The sequence below is a fragment of the Castanea sativa genome, chromosome 4 (assembly GCF_040712315.1).
Source record: "Castanea sativa cultivar Marrone di Chiusa Pesio chromosome 4, ASM4071231v1".
NCBI lineage: Eukaryota > Viridiplantae > Streptophyta > Magnoliopsida > Fagales > Fagaceae > Castanea > Castanea sativa.
The window spans coordinates 48133919-48155642 of NC_134016.1; the positions used below are offsets into that span (position 1 = coordinate 48133919).

The window sequence follows — 21724 nt, forward strand, 5'->3', positions numbered from 1 at the left end:
ATGAAGTGTTTCGTTCTAAATTTTATTTGATCATAAATCTTAACGAAAGTTACAGTTTAAGAATGTATATGATTTGTTTCATTTTAATGTCACGCTTATAACTTGAATATAAATCTCATAAAGAACTATGATTTAAGTGAATTTAATTCATATGATTCATTTCTTTCTATTCTAATTTCTTTAAGGCACATGAGTTAATAATATCTCATTTCTTTATACTCTAATTTCTTTAAGGAATATGAGTAAATCATAAATCTCATGGAGAGGCACGTGTAACAATTCATCATATTTTCATATTTGTTTCACCATTGAGTTGATTTTAAGTTCTAACCCTCCACATATTATACCGTCTGATTTGTTGTAAAATAGTTGGTCAACTGTATAATGTTTTCAAACAATTGTAGAATCCAAGGCAAAAACAGGTAAAAATATTTTACACTCAAGCAGCGTTCTTGGGTTTTTGGTGGCTGCTGCTCCAATCCCATCGTCACTGGGTTTGCTGGGTTAGATTTTTAGATCAAGCTCTGGGATCATTGGTTTTCCTTATGGGTTTCAGATCTTTCCAATCAGGGTTCGTGGGCTTTTTTTGGCTTTTTGATCTAGATTTATGGGTAGTTGATGGTTGTGTTTTGGGTGGTTGTTGGCTTGCGCATCTGCGCTTGCATTTGGTGGGTTTTGAGAACTAGGAAATTTTTTCTTTTTACAGCAACACAAATACTAAAAACCGATTTTCACAGCAAATTCAAGTACACAATCAAACACCATAAAGTAAAAATGTTTTCAATGTAAAATATTTTATATCTCAAAACATTTTACATACAGCTAAATGGATGTGTTTATGTTGCACAAGGGCCGAAGCGCCATTTTGTTTTATTAAGACACTGAGTTCATTCCACTTTGCCATGCACGGCAAGTTTCACTCAATGATCTTTGACACCAAAGAAAAACAATTTCCACAATGAAATGGTTTTGAGGCAATATAAAAATCCCCATACAAAGATTTGACACTGAGCTACACTTTTTAAGTGCGAGATTAACACCGCTGACATTATAAAGGCCACAATGTTCTTGCTCAGCCCGAATTGATGAACCAACCATTCAATTTTCTTATGTTAAGGAAACCATAATTCATGATATAACGAGACAAGGTATTTAAACAGGCTCTGCATGCATTTACATAACATATTCATAAAGCCAATTCATAGTATCATATGGTGTAAGCATCATTGCTTATTGTTCAATTCGAACAAACCCCATAAAGAATGACTACAAATTTATGCACAGGGTCCTCTTTCTTTTTCTAAATTTAAAAGGACAAGATCTTTATGTTGACAGAAAGGAGATGGGGAACAAAACAAAAGCAGCGGAGCCAGGCCAAGACTTTGAAAAGGCTCTCACTCACTTTATTTCCACCATCACAAATCTAACTCGGGGATAAATTATTTAAGAACCTATACTTCATTTTACAGACAAAATGGCTCCCTAGCAAAGCCCTAGAGGAGCAGCAAAATTCACCTAAAGCACAGCCTTAGAACCAAGAGCAGAGAATTATGAGAAAAGAACTATTTGTACAGGATAGCCTTCACATGAAGTAGCTGAGAGCCTTTTTTCTTCTAGAACCCCCTTCACCATAGAGTTCATTCCATTGTAAAAGCTCAGTCATGTTCACAGACTCGGAAGAAACACTTGCACATACCTATATCCACATAAAAAGCACAGTACATATTAAAAAAAAAAAAAAAGGCAATTAAAACAAGCAAGGGGAAATATTGTATTAATTGATATTTAAGATTCACTTTACCCGTTCATGAGCATATTTAAAGTCATCCATGTTTAAAGGCCGTATATCAGCACTGCCACTCAAAGCTGGGGCAGATCTACCTTCTGCTAAAGCTGCTTCACGATCCTGTAAGTTTAACATATTAGATCAGAAAAGCTATGCATCTAGACAAAGAGCACCTGCATAAGATGGTTATGAATCTAAGGGAACAGGTACATGTTCTTCAGTTTTTCACCTCAATTCTAAGTTTTATTTAATACCACAATCTAAGGGAGCAGGAAAGTTAACAAAGTGAACCCAGTACGTGTTGAACACAATACCACAATCTCTCATTGGCAAGAACAGGTTGGTGTATACAATGGGTTCAAAACCACATATGCCAGAAAGGAGCACACTACTGGACATTTTGTATATACTAATTTTTAAGCTCTCATTTCAAAGCAAGTGTAAAGATTTTGTATCCAAAAACAATGGGTTGCAATTGACAATTTGAAGGTCATCATATTCGTTGGCATTTTGATCAGCAAACTCATGATATTAGTAAACTGGATTGACAGTAAAAGATTTGGTGCTACCAACCCCAAATAATTTTATAAACATCAAAAGTGAAAGTGACGAGAACACTGTTGAGCAAGAATAAATTTCTAAACTGTCCGTTGATTTGATGGAAGAAACAAACCTTTTTTTCCTTTTCCAATATCTCTTTAATTGGACGGTGTGCAGCAGTTACACATAGATTCTGCAAGATGACAGAGCAAATATGATCACAGTCACTCCACTTATTAAATAATAAAACCATCAACTACCAAAGAAACTAGTAACAAAAAAACACCTTCAGGTCACTTCCAGAGTATCCATCTGTCATACTTGCAACTGAATCAAAATCAAAACTGGGAGACAAGTCCTCCTTTGCCAGTATAACTTTCAGTATCTTCGCCCTATTTGGAGCGTCTGGCAAATTTACCATCAATCTGTGGAAGAAAACATGCCCAAAGTTACCAGTATGTTGAAATGATATAACCTAGCACAAGAAATGTGTATGCATGTAAGCACAGTAGTGAGTTTCTTATATACACATGCATGAGACTTATGGGTCCAGTTTGACATGATGTTTTACCTACGCGGAAGCCTTCGAATGACTGCCTCATCAAGGTCAAAAGGTCTATTTGTGGCTGCAAGTACAAGAACCCGTTCTGTATCTTTTGTCCGTAAGCCATCCCAGTTCACCATAAACTCATTTTTCATTTTACGCATGGCCTCATGCTCCCCCGGATTTTCCCTCCGGCCCAACATGCTGTCAACCTATAAAAAGACCAAGCGAAAAAACAAAAATTGAGGATATTCAACATGAAAGTGTATAAAAAGCTTACTTCAAATACAACAAAACTACTATTCAACATGCAAGGGTATAAAAAGGCAAAGAGCTTACTTCGTCGACAAATACCACACTAGGCGCAATTTTACTTGCTAGTGAGAAAACAGCTTTTACGTACTTCTCACCCTCGCCAAACCACTGCAGCAAGGACAAGATTGTGAGTCTAAAATTATGAAATGAAGTCGTTAAAGAGATTTGTCATGATCAACGAGGAAATTATAATTGTTAACCTTAGACGTGATGCTTGACATGGAAATGTTGATGAAGTTTGCACCAGCTTCAGTAGCCACAGCCTTCGCAAGCATAGTCTTACCAGTTCCAGGGGGGCCAAATAATAGTATTCCCTTGCAGGGCTGGAAACAAAAGATGTAAAGTGAGATAGTTCTAGACATTCATAACAAAACAAGTTCAATACCATATATTTATACAAGTGCGGTGTTGCACCAGTATGTGTGCATCAAATCTTAAAGAAGTGTCAAATTACCAATTCTCCCAAAATCTAAAGCGATTAAGATATGGTCAATTTAATCATTTAACCACATACTTCTAACACTCCCCCTCACATGTGGGCTCCAATTCCCTTTTACTAGGTGATGTCAAACACATGAGATTTTAAATGAGAGGTAGAGTGAAGGAAACAAGGATCAAACTCAGGACCTCCTACTCCAATATCATGTTAAATTACCAATTGTCCACGGAATGACGCTTATAGCAAATTTATTAAGGAAAGAGAAGCATCTAAGGCCATGGTCAAGATCTAAAATATGAAAAACCCAAATTGTAAGGGCAAAGATATAACAGTAAAAATTTTGAAACCTGCACTTTCATGTATGTAGATTACTTATGCAAAGATACATGTTCTTGCTTAATGGTAACTCATAAATAATAGATCAAGCATATATTATTTTTGCGCAGAAAACCAGAAATTCATAAGACACGATGTTCATTTTTTCAATAAAAGTTCTATTACCTATCAAAAAAAATGTCACCAAAACTTGGGCAATCACAATGTGGCAAATTTAGGAGTAGAAGACATCAGCTTTTAAAACAATTTATATTTGATAATTTTGGTTAAATTATTTAAATTAAGAATACCAAAAACAAAAGGTGAAAATGAATAAGGTGTCCATTTAACTCGTTTATGATGGAACCAACATCCTAAGAGTAAAATGAAAAGGTTTCCCTTAATTTAAAATACACACATATATATAGAGTTATGAAAGATAAATAAATCGTAACACATCAATCTTTAAATGAAGAAGCTCATTTTCTTTGAACTAAGAGATTAAACCTTAGTTAATTGTCCCTTGCAAAAAAGTTCAGGCCTTTGTAACGGAAGCATCACCAACTCCTTCAATGTATCCTTGACATTTTCAAGAGCTCCAATATCATCAAAAGTAACTCCAATGTCATTGGGTGGAATAACATCAGCTAGAAGCCTTTTCTCAAATTCATTTTCTGTTACAACATCCTGATTTCAGCCAAAACAATCAGTTTGATGATCATTATATTATAGATGCACTAAAGAAAACTAGTCAAAGTAACATCTCCTAGCAGGAAAGTGTAATAAGCACCTTAAGTGACTTCTTCAAGCTCTTAGATTCATTCTGGACAGCCTGCAAGATTCTAATGCCGTACTGGATGCTGCCAGAATTGCAATATGGCATTACAACTGTGTAATTTCCATCCAATAACTAATATTTCAGCCAACCACTATTTAAAATGATGGCAGCAAACAAACTATCAATTACCTCTCACTAGACAATACAAGCCTTGCATCAGGATCAGCTTCAGGATTCTGCATAAGATGATGGCTCAAAGCCCACCCAACTACCTTCTCTGCACCTGCAAAACATAACAAAATATAATAGAATTTTAAAAAAATAATAATAATGATAGTCAAACTGGCAAATCATCATGTCTTGATATAGAAGAATAAAACATACTTTCATTTGTAAGTGTTTGGTCCTTAATGCATAATGTCTCAAGTCCTTCACATTCCATCCCACTCCGACCAAGAACCTACAAATAATGAACATTAACTGCGAGTATCATTTGAAAAACACTGCATGCTAACATACATACATTCAAAATATGAGAAATATTTTGAGAAAAATGCTAACGTACTCACAATGATCAATTTAGAAAAATATGAAACTACACAGGTACTAACAACACAAAAGGGTTTTCAAATTTAAACTTTTGCCAGACTTTATCTATAATATTAAATAACTAAAGCACCAATTTATCAAGTAATAGTATAATTTGTGTTAAAAGCAACAATAATGCTTATGATCTAAAATTTAAGAAGGGCAAAATTGCTCACAGTGCGCAGGTGATTCAGATTTCCTTTCATTTTGAGGGTTTCAGAATCTCGATCCAATTGGTGCTTCCATGATGCAAGAAGTGCTTCATCCTGCAATGAATTAATAAGCCTCCAGAATATGTTGAGTAAGCAAAGCCAACTGATGGTAAGGAATCCACTACAACAGACCTGTGGCATGTGAATGGTTACTTTGTTGGGAAAAAGCTTAGTCAGATGTTTTGTCGCCTTTGGGACCTCCTTACCCCTGTCATGCAATCTTCCAAAACTATCCTGAGAAAATAAAAAGGCAGCAACATTAACAATTTCTGTCAGAAAGAGCACATTTTCCCAATTTCCATTCAGCAATCTGCACAAGCCCATAAAAATTAAGTTTGTGTATGTGCAAGAGAGAGCATAGACATTTTTCATAACATAGAATGACAGGTTTTATGCAAAGACATTTATACATAAAAACCATTAACTAGTGTGAAAGAAATCCAACTTTCCAACCACTCTCCCATGATATATCATAAACCAGTAATAGCCTAGACCTGCAAAAACTCAATAAAACTAATTGTGGACATGAGTCCCATATAAAATTTGAAGTCAATTCCCAAGATGACCCATAACAACATAACAGTGCCCTCATATCTTCCCTCCTACTTCAGAATTGCACTTCAGTTATCAAAACATTGTTCAATATTTGTAATAAAACATAGTTTTTTTACCTCCAGTAAAAATTAAAGTATAATGAAGTAGGCATATCATCAGAAGAAAAATAAGGGGAATAAAGCCAAGGAAAAATGATAGAAGTCATAGAACGAAAAGGTGTGATTGTTCCTCTCACTCAATATTACTCACAATAGACATAAAAGGGCTATAATTAATAAATAAAAATTTCCTTTGTTTACCAGACCAGTTCTTCTATCCAAAACGTAAATCCATAACTCTCTTGGGGACTACCGATGGACCCCAAACAGTGAAAATACAAAAGACTATAGCTCACGGGCCACATCACAATGCATGAAAAGATAATCCACAGTTTCACCATGATACACCAAAGATACACCTATCCTACTAAGGTTATAAGTTGTTAAAATTTTCCTGCATACTGTCATCCATACAAAAAATGTGCCTCTTTTTGGAGCTGGAGCCTACTGCACCAAAGGCACTTCTAAAGGAAAGACACCATTTGTACATCTCAAAACCTCTTAATAAGAATGGACATCAAACTTACTATTGCTAACTAATCACCTTCCACCTAATCAGGGCATTCCCCCTGGAAATGCGTAGAACATTAAACATAGAGTCTACTGATTCAAACTCCCAATCATTAAAAGCACAAATAAGCCTGATATTCCAAGGGGAAGATCCCCCCCCCCCCACATTCTAATTGTCCAAGTAAGAATTCATCAAGGCCTCCTTCTCAACTGCAAGTGCATATAATTCCAAATGCAGCTCTTCAACAATTGGTTCCCACACCATATTTCATCACTCTTTGGCCATCCCCAATCACATACTGAGGATAACCAGCAAATTTATCCCAGCCCATCCTAATAATCTACATATATTCTTTCATACAACATTTTAGTCATTCTTACTTTGAACAATAGAAGGTTCAGGAAATTACTGTTCAACATTGCTGATTATAATAACACATACATTTCAAACTCCTAACTTAGTAAAGTAAACATCCTCAACTTTAAGTTTCTTTTTGTCCAAAGCAACAAAGACTTATGTCTTTCACACATATTAGACAGATGTAGTAGCAAAAGGCAAACAAAGAATAATGATGATATGTCAATAAATTACAAACATCAAAATCAGAATCAAATTTATGGAAAATTGGAAGTGCCTCCATAAAGGATTATGCACCCAAAAAAAACACCCAGAAAAAACTAATAATACAAGCAGGAAGATTTTTTAACCAAAAAATCTTCATAATCCTAGAAAAAGTTATTGAAACTGAACATCCAGGAAGCAGTACCATTATGAGGCTTATTTCTACTTCAGAAAGAACAACCCACATTCACAATAGGAAAACATCAACCAAAACTTGTACAACTTCAAGGAAAAATGGAAACCCATGAACTATCTAGAGACTAAGCATTACCGGGAAAGCCAAGTCAAGAAGAGCAGTTTGATTGCTGCCAAATTTTGTGAAAAGAAGACCACCAGGATGTGACTGCAAGAAAAATATATATGGTAAGAAGAAAACAGATCTACATGAGGAAGCCATAAGAAATACTTAAAATGCAACATACAAGCAAAATTCATTGGATCCCCTACAAATCCAAGGTGTCACATTACTTGACTGCAATGACCTCTTTATCATGCTTCTTTAGCATTCTCTACTCATCTGAAATAACAATTAACTCACCACACCTAATGCTACCCAGGATAGTACATTGCTCTCTTAAGCAGCACAATAACAGGTATAAAGGAATGCTGCTTAGATGGTAGGTTTACACCATCACAGTAAGCAGCAAAAAATATTAGAGTAGAATGTGCCGAGTAGTTCTCCAAGCAAGTCAGATTTTCAACTCTCTCAGATTGGTATACCCATAGGCCTTTGGTAGGCAGACCCCTCCTGAACCCCTTCCCAGACCAAGGCGGGTTGGTCCTTCCTCCAGGCATTCCAAATAGACTAGGTGGCATCGTAAAACCTTTCCTTTAGTGTTAACACCTATGCTACTGATATCCTCCTAGCATCAATGAATGATGGTCAGCATTACTACTTTTTAACCTAGTACCTAATATTCGTATCTACATAAGTTCCTGATTTAGTAATTGTTAAAAGTAATAATAATTAAATAAAATAAAATAAAATAATTAAAATTAAAATTAAAAAAACCCTCGTAATAAGTGGACAAAAAATAAGAAAAATACTTAGAACTGCAGCAACTAGGTGTAGAAATGAAAAACAAGTATATAAGTCACTTCAAACAGCATGATCTACATAATGTATGATATAAGTGCCAGAAAATTGTGATAATATAGGCCAAATTTATGTCATATTCAAAATAGACATAAATGATGTATGCATGTAAGAATATAGACACATTATGTTCAATACATGTCGTAAAAGCCATTGTAATCTTTATTCATCATTTCCATTTTAAAGTTGAGGAAGGATGAAGTTGAGACTCAAGCTGTACCTCATCTCACATTGCATTTAATTATACAAGCATATCAGACTATATAATTGAAGGGAAAATGAAATCCCCGGCATGATTGATAAATTTGTAACAATGCAAACATTACCTTCTCCTTGCGATTGTCAGTATGAGTGTGTGAACCAATTACAACCACGTTATCAGGAAGCTTGTCAAGTTTGCTTCTGAATGTTGAAACTTCATTTCCTACAATGGACTTCTCAGCATCTTTCATAAACAGAATGAAAGGCGAGCTTCTGCTCTCACTTAATACAACCTGGCAATAAGATGTTAAAAGTCATCCACAAGCTAATGAAAATATTATTCACAAAAGAGAATCTAAATAGAATCAATTGTTTAGAACAAGGAAGAAAATCTACCTCAAACAAAGTGTTAATAAGCAACTTGTCCAATTCTTCTACACTCGGGCCATCCGAACGAAGATCAGAAACTAGAGAGAGAGAGAGAGATTCAACATATAACAATAGAAATGATGAAAATAATAAGACATCTTATGAGGTCTAAGCTTGTGAAAATGGTGTGAAAGTAAAATTTACCATTGCAGAAGAATCCAAAACCTGCCTCACACCGACCTCCAAGATCAACCCCATCTGGTATAGGTTTATCAAACCTAACCCCAACTTTTGACCACGGGTTCTCCTCAAAAACTAATACCACCTTTCCACGGGCTCCACTAGACGGGCCCCTACACGTTAAGTTCACTAAGCATGTGTTACAGCAGACCACCTTAAAAGTTCATGTTGCACAAAAATAAACAAGAAAAAAGGCCATCTAATATTAAGTTTAGATAGAAAGAGAGCCTAAGCATGAATTCCCTCAGAAGAATACAAGCGAATAACAAAAACAATCAAATGGGAAAGGAATATCTGAAACTGAAGCATCCAGAAAAGATGATAATATAGCACTGGCAATTATTCATAACGATTTTTACCGTGAAGAAGATGCTGCTGTATACATGCCACCAACTGAACCATTAAATTTTACTCTATCACCTGCACATATCATATTTGTAGAAATGAATCCAGAGGAAACAAAAGGAAATCCAAACATCCAAATGGTATGGAAAGCTGGAAATCCACATGCAAAGGTCATCTCTAAATATAATGCAAAAAGTATACCTAGTTTAAACAAGTCATTCTTAGATGCCCCAGAAGAAGAGGGTACAGCGTCAGTCTCCATCTTAGGCTGAGATTCCAAGCCAGAAGGAGAAGGTGCATTTGAAGAGCTGGGTATATCTGCTTCACCTGCTGACGGATCCATGCTCGCAGCCAAGTCCATGGGTAAAGGATTTTGTTTGCCACAGTTGCAAGACTTCTCTGCATTATTTCCATCTTTCAGCAGCTCTGCTTCCTTCGACGATAACCCCTACATGTTTGTTATTAATATTCCAATCAATTAGCCTGATCATCTCTGGTAAATAAAAAAAGAAACATCAAAAGAGAAATCAGATAATGAATACAAAAACTAAACAAAATTGCAGCAAATCATTGTACCATGCGTGAATGATCAATTTAGTCACTGGGTATCATAAAAACAGCAAGTAAGGAAAGAGGAAGAGCTTAATTCCAGAATTATCAAATAGAAAATAGGTATAACTGTAATTCTAATATCAGAGTCAAGAAAGTAATTTTATCTTACACCCAACAATGAATGGCTATCAAATATGAGCAACTTAGCCCCAAAGTAATTAGCAAGTGCCTTTGCCAACATCTCCTGATATATCTCCGACCCTATAAAGAGGTTCAAAAACAAAACAAAAAATTGCAGTTCAATTTTCTGGAATGTAAACAACAAATCTAGCCTCAACATCTATTGATATATCTCAAACCCTACACCCTAGAGATTAAAATTGGTTTAAAAAAAATATATATACGCACAAACCTGCAGGACCAGAGAGCAAAATTCGCGGATTCACAGTAGTAAGCTCCGAGGTATACTTTGCATGTTCTTTATGCTTCAAGTGTATAAATGAAGCTGCAATCAGCACATTTTTTGTGTTCTCACTGCATGAGTAAAAAATGAAACCACAAGTTATGTTTGCAGAATTCAATATCAAAAACCATCCAACATCTTGTCTACCAGTCAGCCAATGGATACACTAAAACTCATGCGTATATGTAATTATGATTGTAGAATTCAATATCAAAAACCATCCAACAACTTGTGTCTACCAGTCAGCCAATGGACACACTAAAACTCCCACGTATATGTAATCTAGTTAGGAAACCACAACACACTTGGTTATCTACCAATCATTTAATCAGCTAATCTCCACGGCTGAAAGAAACCAAATGAATAACAAAAAGAATAAACAAAATGATAAATAAATGGTATCAGGCCTTTGGGCTAAATGGCACACCTCCACCCCCAATAAGCATGGGGCAGTGGGTGAGGTGGGGGTTTGAATCTAGGAAGCACGAACAAGGACACAGGTACAGGTAAAACACGGCGACGCAAGCATTTTCTAAAAAATTATTACATGAGACCGGTACGACACTGGTATGACATAGGTACAACACAGGTAGAACACCCTAAATTAAGCACCCGTGCTTCCTAGGCTTGAATTTCCGGAGGTACATGAGTATCTAGTATTTACCTTAAAAAAAATGGTATCAGAGCTTAAAAATTCACAACATCAAACCCAAGAAGACTTCAAATAGAAGCAAGTTGTTTTGCATCATGTCAAGTGGATTGTTTGTCACTACAACTTGGCTTCCCAAAATAGATAGTTCACAGAACACTGAAATTACCGTCAAGTAAAATGGATCCCTGCCTCAAAGTCCATAAGTTCCACTCATCAAGAGGATATGTCCTAATTCTCAAAACCTGTCTCATGTTGAGGGCAGGGAACAAGAGCTATAAGCAAGCTTGTACTACCTTTTGATTCCCCCACACTGCATTTAGCATGAGATAATCCTTTTGGAGGAAATAAGATCCCTAAAAGTGAATTATAGCCAGAGCAAGTCCATGAAAGAAACCCAATAGCAGAAAATCATATTGATTTGAAAATGTGGAGATCGATTAAATTCTAAGCTTGAAATAACAACATTATTTGTTTCTTAATAGAAAATAGAAAACTATTATGACAAAGGCAAATGATTTAAGCGCATAAATTTGGATAAAGACCATTCTTCTCAAAGAGGACAGGAAAAGGGGAGAAATTTCATCATGACATAGTCCTAAGGAAAACATCAATAAAAAACAACTCTAATATCCAGAAAATCCGCTTCAAAATTTTCAAACAAATGAGATCAAGGCATTATCTTGACAAGATCAGGTGCCTCATTGTAAACCAAGGGCCTCATACCATCCCCTATTTGTCTTATTCTTCTGTTACAATCTCCTCCTACTAAATAAAAGAAATAAATGAACCTTTACTTCATAAGGTAACGCACCACTTTCATTTTTAATTTAGACCTAGAATATTAGGTATCAAGGCCACACTACAGCAATACAAAGCAGCTTCACAACCTATTGCATTCAATTATAAATAGGTAAAACTTAAGTACAATACCTTAGGTGGAGCATTTTAGGTTTTCCAATTAAATTCAAGCATTTAGCTGCATTGAATTTAATTATCCTTGGAAAAGATAATACCATTTGTTTTTTATTGGTAGGATGGGACAAGGCATGCAGGCTAATGGTGGTTTAGGGACAAGGAAGATTACCACCTTCAATAAAGCTCTCTTGGGAAAGAGGTTGTGGAGGTTTGGGATCGAGGATACATGTATGGGGAGCATTAAAATGGGTTGTGGAGGTTTGGGATCGAGGATACATGTATGGGGAGCATTAAAATGGGTTGTGGAGGTTTGGGATCGAGGATAGCTTCAAAGTATGGGGAGGAAAGGGAGCGTTGGACTTCTAAGTTGAGTAGTGGTTCCCATGGTTGTGGTCTTTGGAGGAGCATTAAAATGGGTTGGGAGAAGTTTCACTAGCACATTCAATTTGAAGTTGGGAGTGGAGAATCAAGTTTGTTTTGACATGACTGTCAGTGTGGTGATCAACCTCTAAAAGAGGTTGACCCAGTTTTGTACAATATTTCTACTAATCGAGAGGCTCTAGTAGAGTCTCTAATGGTGAGATAGGATGTGGGGACAAGGAGGTGTTGGGATGTGAGATTCTTCCAGGATTTTAACAATTGGGAGTTGGATTTGGTGGATGCCTTTATTCCTCCTTTGGACTCTCATATTCCTCCCAATGAAGGCAGAGAATGGGTGAGGTGTTTGTTCTTATTATAATGATTTGCAGGGATCCACTTCTTTCAATTTCCCTAGGAAAGGTATTTGGAGTATTAAGGCTCCCAGACAAGTTTCTTTCTTTGCTTGGACAGCAGCGTGGGGGAAGATGCTAGTGATGACCTTAGGAGGAGGGGTTATACCTAAGTGGATTTGAACTGTATGTGCTAGAGTAGTGGGAAGGCAGTGGATCACCTTTGCTCCATTGCAGTGTAGCCTATCAGTTATGAAGCTTTGCTTTAGTTTGTTTGGGGTGGAGTCTCTTGGGTTTTATGTGGGAGTGAATGGACTTGTGTTTGCTTGGAGGAATTGGTTCAGGAAGTACTCTTTGGGTATTTGGAATTTGGCGCCGCCATGTTTGATGGGGATTATTTGGACAGAGCATAACAGACACATGTTTGAGGATTTGGAGAACTTGGAGGACCAGCCTTTCGGCTTATTTGTAGGCACTTTGTTTGAACGGTCTCATCCATAGGGATTCACATCTAGTGACTCCATTCTCATGTTTATAGACTCTTTCTTATTGTACATAATTTTTTTGTTTTCTTTAGACTACTTTGTGCTTTTTGTAGAAAGTAGTATTTTTTCAATAAAATTATTCTTACTTATCAAAATTTATTGGTTAATGCAACCAAGTGCTGAAATTCAGTTGGGGAACCTAATATACTGCACCTAAGATGTTGCACCTAAATTTTATCCATTATAAATTTATACGATTGATTTTTATTCCTCTATTGAGGAAAGATAACTTAAAAGCTATGATTTGATAGCCAAAAGCTACATCTAAAATAAAAAAAGGACACAATATAAAGGAATTGCCCATAACAAAAATCTAGACTAACAGGGCCTTTTTCTAGAATGATTTGTGATATCTTATAATTTTTAGGTTTCTACCCAAGACAAAGGCATCTACCAAGCCACATTATTCCCGAAATCTCTTTTTTTACTACGTTAATTTACACCTACTAGTATTTGAAATACAGTAACATAGAAGCGTTGGTCTAATAGACAAATCAAGTCAACCCAACAAAAATTTAGTTTCCAGAAACCATAACACATTTCAAAATTACACAACATATGTTATCCACTAGACAAGAGCTGCCTACATAGAACCTGGGGATGGGGGGGCCTACATGATAAAGGAAAACAAGTCAAAATATTAAGCAAATTATTACAATTCCCTGTATTTTTTTTTAATAAATATTCCCCGTCTTTAAATTGTACACAACACACAGACATACATATCTAAAAGATTAGAAGAGATATAATTAATCACAACATGGTAAAATGAAAGAATCATACCTTAAATAATATGGGAAGTTGTCAAATGAAACGTCTAAGTTCCTGCCATCAAGAATTCCTAAGAGAACTTCTTCTCGAAATACCGCACACCGCACAGACATACCCGATGTTGATGTTGGCTGCGAATCCCTCATCCACTCGTTTCTTTCTTCCAAAACCTGTTTAAACATACTTTTGCTCAATTTTAGAGTACAACTAGTTGATCGAGCTAACATCCTGAACAAAGGCCTTAGCAAATCATTCACCCCAGAGAATTTTACATTGCCTGCCTCTATGCCAGAGTCCGGGTTGCAGTCATGAGGAGAGTTCCTGTTGGTGGTTCCAGGTTCTGCAGCTTTATCACTCCCGGTGTTTGGTGCCGAGTTGCATTCCAGGCCATCAAGCTCAACCTCTGTGCCATCCTGAACAACGGATTGAGCAGGCACCTCAGGACCCTGGTTGACTTTAGTGGTAGTTTGAGTTGGAGACTTCCAACGTGATACATCTTGTCTCATGCTGGAAAGGCCCGAAAGGGATGCCAGTATGGAAGCTCCAGCTACAGCTGAAGGATCCCCCGTCCTCCTTTCAAAATGCAGAAGCTTCCCAACACCACTTTGAACCTCTGTACCTTTGGCTGCAACCTCAGGCACGGGATGCTGAAATATCTATGTTGACAAGAATTAAGGTGCCCATGAACACAGTCACAAACACACATGCATAGCTACACACAGGAAAACACAAGGAAGAATATAACAAAGAACCGTCCAAGAACCAAAGAGAAGGATACATAAGCATGGTTTGCCCCAAACACCACCTCATCACCCGAGTTGAGCATGCAGCTGCTACTCCTCTTGATAGTTGTCCCATTTACTTGCACCAGTCCCTTGCTCCCCACAATTTCTAGCACAGCTGAGTCACTACCATCGCGCTGATCATGTCCAGAAACAATGAGTACTCATACTGCATATACATATCTCTAAGGATTTCATCTCCAAAAAGATAGAAAACCAAAGTACATACACCCAAGTACAATCACAAATACATATATGTGCTTGCTTGTTACTCACTTAATTGTCATCAAAGCCATGCCTAATTTCATAACTATCCTACAAAACTTCTAACTAAGTAAAATTACACTGAAACACAAGGTATACCTGGGTGTGCTTTATTTTGCATAGAGTCCCACTAATAGTATGATCCTTCAATAATAAACCGCAGTTTCTACTCGACCCAATGGCGAATGTGTCAGTGCAAATCGAAATATTCAGATTCTGCGGCATATAATCAAACAATTACCACACAGAAAAATGAAAACCCACTTCCCAACTCCATTCAACCTTATAAAAAAAAAAAAAAAAACAAAAACACAATCCCAACCTGTGCAGACTGTGATAGAAGCTTGCACCACGGGGTCGAAAGCTCGTAGGTCGAAGCCGGGTTTCGCTTCTGATATACACTCCACGAAGAGAACGAACTCCTCGGCTTATCAACTAATGAAATCGGATTCGGCGTATCTCCTAAAAAATAAAAATAAAAAAGAACAAAACTTTCAACTTCGAGTTTCGATAATCGTAAAGTTTTGACAGAATCGAAACGCACAGACAAAGAAATGATAAAGCTTTGAGCACAGTGAGAGAGTGACAGAGCGAAACAAAGAAGAAGAAGAAAAAAAAAAAGAACCCACCGTCGGCGATCGGAGCATCAACGGCGGTGGCTGGCGCGACCTCGTCTTTCTGAGTACTCACGGCGTCTTCTCCGACGATCGGAGCATTTTCCGACGGATCTGCCGTCGACGGCTCGCACAATTCTTTTGAATTCTCCGCCACCGCTTGAGTCGGTTTCTCTCCGCCATTCTCGACCTGAAAATTTCACAACTTTCCGTCAAGAAAACAAGCCCTAGACCAAAACGACACCGTACAGATCGCAACAACAAAAAATCGAAAATCTTGAGCGTTGAATTTCATTTCTTCCACAAAAAAAAAAAACCTTTTGACGCTTTGGTGAAGGAGGCTTATCTTCAGAGGAAGATGATCTTTTACTGTTGTTGTTGTTGTTGTTGTTGTTGGTGTTACCAGAGAGAGATCCACTTCTTCTTGTTGAAACCATGCCTCTCTCTCTCTCTTTCTTTCTCACTCTCTCTCTTCTAGTCTTGTTTTTTTGTTTGGTTTTTTTCTCTTTCTTTTTGCCTCAGTTAATGTGAGAGAGAGAGAAATGACCGAAAAGAGAGTGTGTGAGAGAGAAGGAGATATTATAGGAGATAGATTATGGTATGAACTTTATTGTTTTGTTTTTGTTTACCAAAATAAAATAAAACTTTATTGTTTCCTACCAAAAATAAGAAAACTCCATTATGCAATTTGGTTAATTTGTGTTTTTTTTTTTTTTGGTTAAATTTGAATATTTGGGCTTATCTTTTTAAAAAAATTTCTCAAAAAAGTTCCAAATGACCGAAAATGTTCTTGTCGCTATCTATTAAATGAGGACGGATTGCGTTTCAAACGGTGTCTATGAATTTGAGTTTTTGTTTTCCAAAATAAAATAAAACTTTACTGTTTCCTACCAAAAATAAGAAAACTCCATTATCCAATTTGGTTAATTTGTGTTTTTTTTGGGTTAAATTTGAATATTTGGGCTTATCTTTTTTTTTTTTTTTTAATCTCAAGAAAGTTCAAAATGACTGAAAATATCCTTATCGCCATCTAGTAGTTGAGGACGGATTACGTTTCAAACGACATCTATGAATTGGAGTTAGGTGGATGATGTGGCACGAGTTTCGTTTGCTATGTTAGCATTTTTCTCTTCTTCTTCTTTTTTGCAAGTGTTGTATCAACATTTTTCATCTGTTATATGATGATAATGATTCTTTTCTTAAGAATTCTGAAGGTGAAAGAGTTACTTTCAAAGTCTTAGTGATGGAATCATTAAGTCATGATCTATTGAATAATTGTATCATCGACTATTTACTTTTGTTAGTGTGATGAAGCTTATTTTGAGTTCATTGGATTATTGTCGCTTCTAATGTTGTTGTTAAGTTGTCCATCAAACTTGCTTCAATTGGGCCCGTACCAATTTTTCCCTATGCAAATGACAATCCATTGATTTTTGTCAACTTTTGTCGTTCCTTTCTCCCATTTCATGTTTATTCATTTCCAATAATTTATACATATACATGGAATTTTTTCAAGTACTCTTAGTATATTCTCCTCTCACATGAATAGTGAATCTTATTGATTAAATTCATAATAAAGCCTATTATTTTTACAAAATGAGTGAATATCACATCACTATATTTTAGGAGTACCAAATAGTTACTCTCCGTCCATTCCATTCAATAGTGACATCTCAAGGCCTTGGCCTTAGGTCCCTACCTGTCCCAAATTTTTTTTTAAAGATTTCAACTTTCAAGGCCCTCCACTAAATAGACAAAAGGTCCCAAACTTGTACCCAAGCAAATCCCAAAATGTAGAATCATAATTAACTTATATATGTGTGTGTGTGTGTGTGTGTGTGTGTGTGTGGAGGGGGGTTTGCATTCCTTCCACATCTTCAATAAGGTCCTCAAATTTTTGAGCCAATATTTTATACAAATGAAACCCTAAATTGATTTTTTTTTTTTTAAACTGTTATGAGTCTAGCATCAACTGTGCTATGCCAAATGCTAAAATAACACACAAAATCCTACTTTTGCTACTTTAATATAGTATTTGATAATACACCCTACATCAAATGTTCCATTTTAACATTACAACATATTAAAATAATATAAACAACTAATAAAAATTTCATTTAATTTCTCTAAAAACACCTATCTCTCTTATCTTTAACCTGTCCCATAACTCATTCAACACCACCAACAACCCACCACATTCACTTCTGAAAATCCATCCCAAAAAACAAAAAACCCATAACTCGTCAATCAAGAGAGAGAGAGAGAGAGATTCAACGGTGTGGCATGGCGAGGCGGAGGCATGGTAAGGCCAAGAGTGTGAGTGAGAGAGGAAGAGAATGAGAAAGGCTGAGAGTGAGAGTGAGAGAAGCATGAGAGAGAGAGAGAGAGAGAGAGATAGAAATATGTGAGAGGAGAGAGAAAATGAAAAAAAAAGAGTAAAAGTTTTTAGCATTTCTATGATACAATTCTACTAACAGAACTGTATAGTTCATCCCTACTAAATCTTTTACCATTTGGAACATTTGATGTGGGACGTTTTTTGGTGTGCTAAATGCATAATTTTCAAAATCGGATTGGACCATCCAGTTCAACCACAAATCGAGCACAAATTCGGTCCGGTAAAAACCCTTAAAATGAGGAGCAAAAGCAGTTCTTTAATTGTACTAGATTTTAAAATCATGGCTAAATGCTAAAAATGTAGCATACCTAATGTTAATGCTCTTATGATATGTTGAATAAGCAATGAAGATTGCCTAACAACTAGTAAAATAGATATTAACAAAAGCTAAATACAAAAAGTATATTAACAATTTTAATCTCATTAGGCTAGAAGAACAATTGTTTTTATAGATATTTTGATAGATAAGAAGAAAGATTTTTAAATAAAATAAATACACAAAATTAAATTAACAAATATTAAAAAAATTAAAAAAAATCATTAAAACTTATCGTCTTAGACCCCGAAATGTATTGAGTTGTCCATGTCATTCAATTCTTTTCCATTATAAGACATATAATATTTGACTCTTTTTTTTTTTGAAAGCTTTATTAATTTATGGACTTTTTATAGCCTTTATACTTTTATATGTGCGTTTGAATGTTCTATTGAACAAAAATGTGAATCCTTAGTTGAATTCCAAAATAAAAAAACTTTTTTTTGTATTGAATGATAATTGAATTCAACTATATAATTCATTAATTAATGCAAACACATAATTGAATTTAATTGGAGGAACCTAAGTCACATCATTTAAGAAATTATACTTAAATTGTGTATTTTAAAAATATAGGTATTAAAATTAATATTTTAAAATCTAAGCATGATTTTGAAATTAGTCAATTATCTAATAATAATAGGACAATTTTTATTTTGATGAAATAGGAAAAAGCTTGGTTACAAACTTGGTTGACTACAACTTCCACTAAAAAAATTAAAATGGCTTCATATTTTGAAAATGTAACAATTGGATTGTAGTTCTTTATATTCTTAACATATATGTCAAATTTCATGTTAGTTGGATGTTATTTAGAATTTAATCCACAAATTTATTTTTTATGCATAATTTTAGAGTATAAAAACTTAAAATTTAAATATTTGATTGATGGTATAGTTATAAATTTTCATCTTTTTGAAATTTTACAAATATGGAGGATATAAAAAGAAATGCAATCCAACGATGAATTTGTCTAAATTCATATTGGTGTAAATACACTTTTAGTCCTTACATTTTGGTTTTTTTCTATTTTGGTCCCTACATTTTCATTTTACCACTTTTAGTCTCTAAACTAATTAACGCGTGACATTTAAGTTCTTATTGTCACTCAACTAACATAAATGCTGATGTGGCTGACTACACAATGAAATAATAATTAAAAAATCTATTTTGGCATTAAAGAATTGCCACATCAGCATCTAAATTAATTTTAATTAAATAAAAAAATTAAAAACAAAAAATTACAGATCTAAGAACATAAGAACTTGTTCTTCAATGTTCTTCTTAAATCAAGAAATAAACCCAGCAACGACATCAAACCCAGAATCAAAGAGCAAACCCATAATAAAAGAACTTGGATCCTCACCTCCCCTAGCAATCGTAGAGTGTATCTCTCTGTGTTATCACCTCGTTGAATTAGTGAGTGACCCGTTGAGTGCGATCTAGGGAGCTTCCCACTCGTTCGATTCACTGTCTCGTCCATTTGCAATTGCAAATCTTTGCTTTCAGGTTCCTTAACATTAACCACAACATGGTTTTGCTGTTAGTCGAGTTGGGTACCCGAATTTTCCTGAGTTGGGTCGTTGCTCGACTCACTCGAATGTGACGAATCGTCAACGAGTCGATTGGTCTCCGAGGCGAGCTTGGCTTTGCAAACAGGGCATGTGACTCGAGACCTCAACCAGGTGTTGATGCAAACAGGGTGGAACACGTGGGCAACAAACGGAGCGTCTCATGGTCCTCGAACTCGCTTAAGCAAACGGCACATTAGAGGGCGCTTTTGCTGATTTTGAGACCTTTGAGGAAGAGGAATCTATTTGGGTAGCTGTCGCGGCGGCCACGCGCTCTCAAGCGCACCTGCGAAGGTAGATTGAGAAGAAGCCCAAGAAAGAGAAGAAGCAAACGAGTATAACAGTGATAATCGCCGTCAACAACTTGTTCTCCCAATCCAAATCGAACGAGCTATCTGGTGTTTCCGCGCTTGACTGCGCATTTCTTCCCACCTGTCGAGTGTATCTCTCTTAACCGAAGCTCATTGCCTCCATAGCAGAGCTTCGAACTTGCGTCACCACCACCTCCTACAGTGGTTCTATCTCTAAACCCAGCCCATTCTCTCTTTTTCTCTAATCTCGATCTTACTTGCCCTCTCAACCTCCATGGCTGGAGCTTCAAGCTCTGTAAATCGAAACCCCATAGTGAATCTTCGATCTCACCTTCTCTCGATACGGGCCGAAGGGGACTCATGGGATTGTTTTGGTGAATAGATTGAATGCTTTGCTACTATGGTTTTTATTTGCGGATGGAATGGTAAGTCTGGGCATATGCATGTGCAAAATTTGTATGAGTGGCTTTGAAATTTGTTGTGTTTGGTGTTTGTAGTGAAAATCTGGTGTTCACTTTAAAACTAAAAAAAAAAAATAATTTTGTTTGTTTTTTATTTGGATTTCAAATAACGGAAAATGACGTTGCTGGGTTTGCTCTTTGATTATGGGTTTGATGTCATGTCGTTGTTGGATTTATTATTATTATTTTTTTGAGAATCAAATAAGTGTAAATTAATAATAATTTAATTAAAAAATTATTTCTTGATTTAAGAAGACCATTGAAGAACAAGTTTTGATATTCTTAGATTTGTAATTTTTTGTTTTTAATTTTTTTTATTTATTTAAAATTAATTTAGATGCTGACGTGACAAATTTTTAATGCCAAAATAGGTTTTTTAATTATTATTTTACTGTGTCATCAGCCATGTAAGCATTTTCTGTTAGTTGGGTGACGGTAAGGACTTAAATGCCACGCGTTAATTAGTTTGAGACTAAAAGTGATAATATAAAAATGTAGGGATCAAAATGGAAAAAAACCAATATGTAAGAACTAAAAGTGCATTTATGCCATTCATATTTAAAAAAGAAAATATCAAATATTTTTTTAGAAAGTTTTAACCTATGACATTTACTCCATATAATAACTTTTTATCATTAGACCAAGGCACCAATTATTTTTTGGTGTAAGCGGAGATTGAACTCCAGATCTTTTATTCAACCATTAGAAACTTTACCAATTAAGCTAATTAGAACCCATAGGTATTACCACCGCATACCCTTGGTGCAGTGGTCACTCTACAAGTATAAATGCTTGTGGGGTGTGGGGGGTAAGGGCCGGGGTTTAAGTCTCCAGGAGAGAGCTTCA

At 35.7% G+C, this 21724-nt stretch overlaps 1 protein-coding gene and 1 pseudogene across 3 annotated transcripts; both read right to left on the reverse strand.

Moving 5' to 3' along the window:
• Positions 1-1151: 1151 nt before the first annotated feature.
• Positions 1152-16366, reverse strand: LOC142631196 (uncharacterized). Of its 3 annotated transcripts, none has more exons than XM_075805298.1 (28): positions 16139-16366; positions 15837-16011; positions 15530-15669; positions 15307-15423; positions 14940-15080; positions 14434-14817; positions 14174-14331; positions 10518-10639; positions 10275-10366; positions 9755-10001; positions 9568-9628; positions 9173-9321; positions 8996-9066; positions 8725-8892; positions 7574-7645; positions 5650-5751; positions 5482-5571; positions 5102-5177; positions 4907-5000; positions 4730-4799; positions 4447-4626; positions 3386-3508; positions 3210-3293; positions 2898-3082; positions 2613-2751; positions 2460-2519; positions 1802-1906; positions 1152-1696 (listed from the first exon to the last, which is right to left on the reverse strand). In XM_075805298.1, exons 1-28 carry the CDS (start codon positions 16256-16258, stop codon positions 1583-1585), a joined length of 3639 nt encoding a protein of 1212 aa, XP_075661413.1. In that variant the 5' UTR covers positions 16259-16366; the 3' UTR covers positions 1152-1582. The 3 variants fall into 3 exon arrangements, with proteins under 3 accessions (XP_075661413.1, XP_075661412.1, XP_075661411.1); XM_075805297.1 differs by having other exon boundaries at positions 14419-14817; XM_075805296.1 differs by having other exon boundaries at positions 14174-14817.
• A 3418-nt stretch (positions 16367-19784) lies between these two features.
• Positions 19785-20729, reverse strand: LOC142633054 (RING-H2 finger protein ATL32-like; annotated as a pseudogene).
• Positions 20730-21724: the final 995 nt, after the last annotated feature.

Coding starts and splice junctions, on each gene's coding strand:
- LOC142631196 (XM_075805296.1), bottom strand. CDS start 16,258: ATGGTTTCAACAAGAAGAAGTGGATCTCTCTCTGGTAACACCAACAAC. Junction 15,424..15,529: donor TTCTATCACAGTCTGCACAG/GTTGGGATTGTG, acceptor TATATGCCGCAG/AATCTGAATATTTCGATTTG. Junction 4,627..4,729: donor GCTTGAAGAAGTCACTTAAG/GTGCTTATTACA, acceptor GGCTGAAATCAG/GATGTTGTAACAGAAAATGA.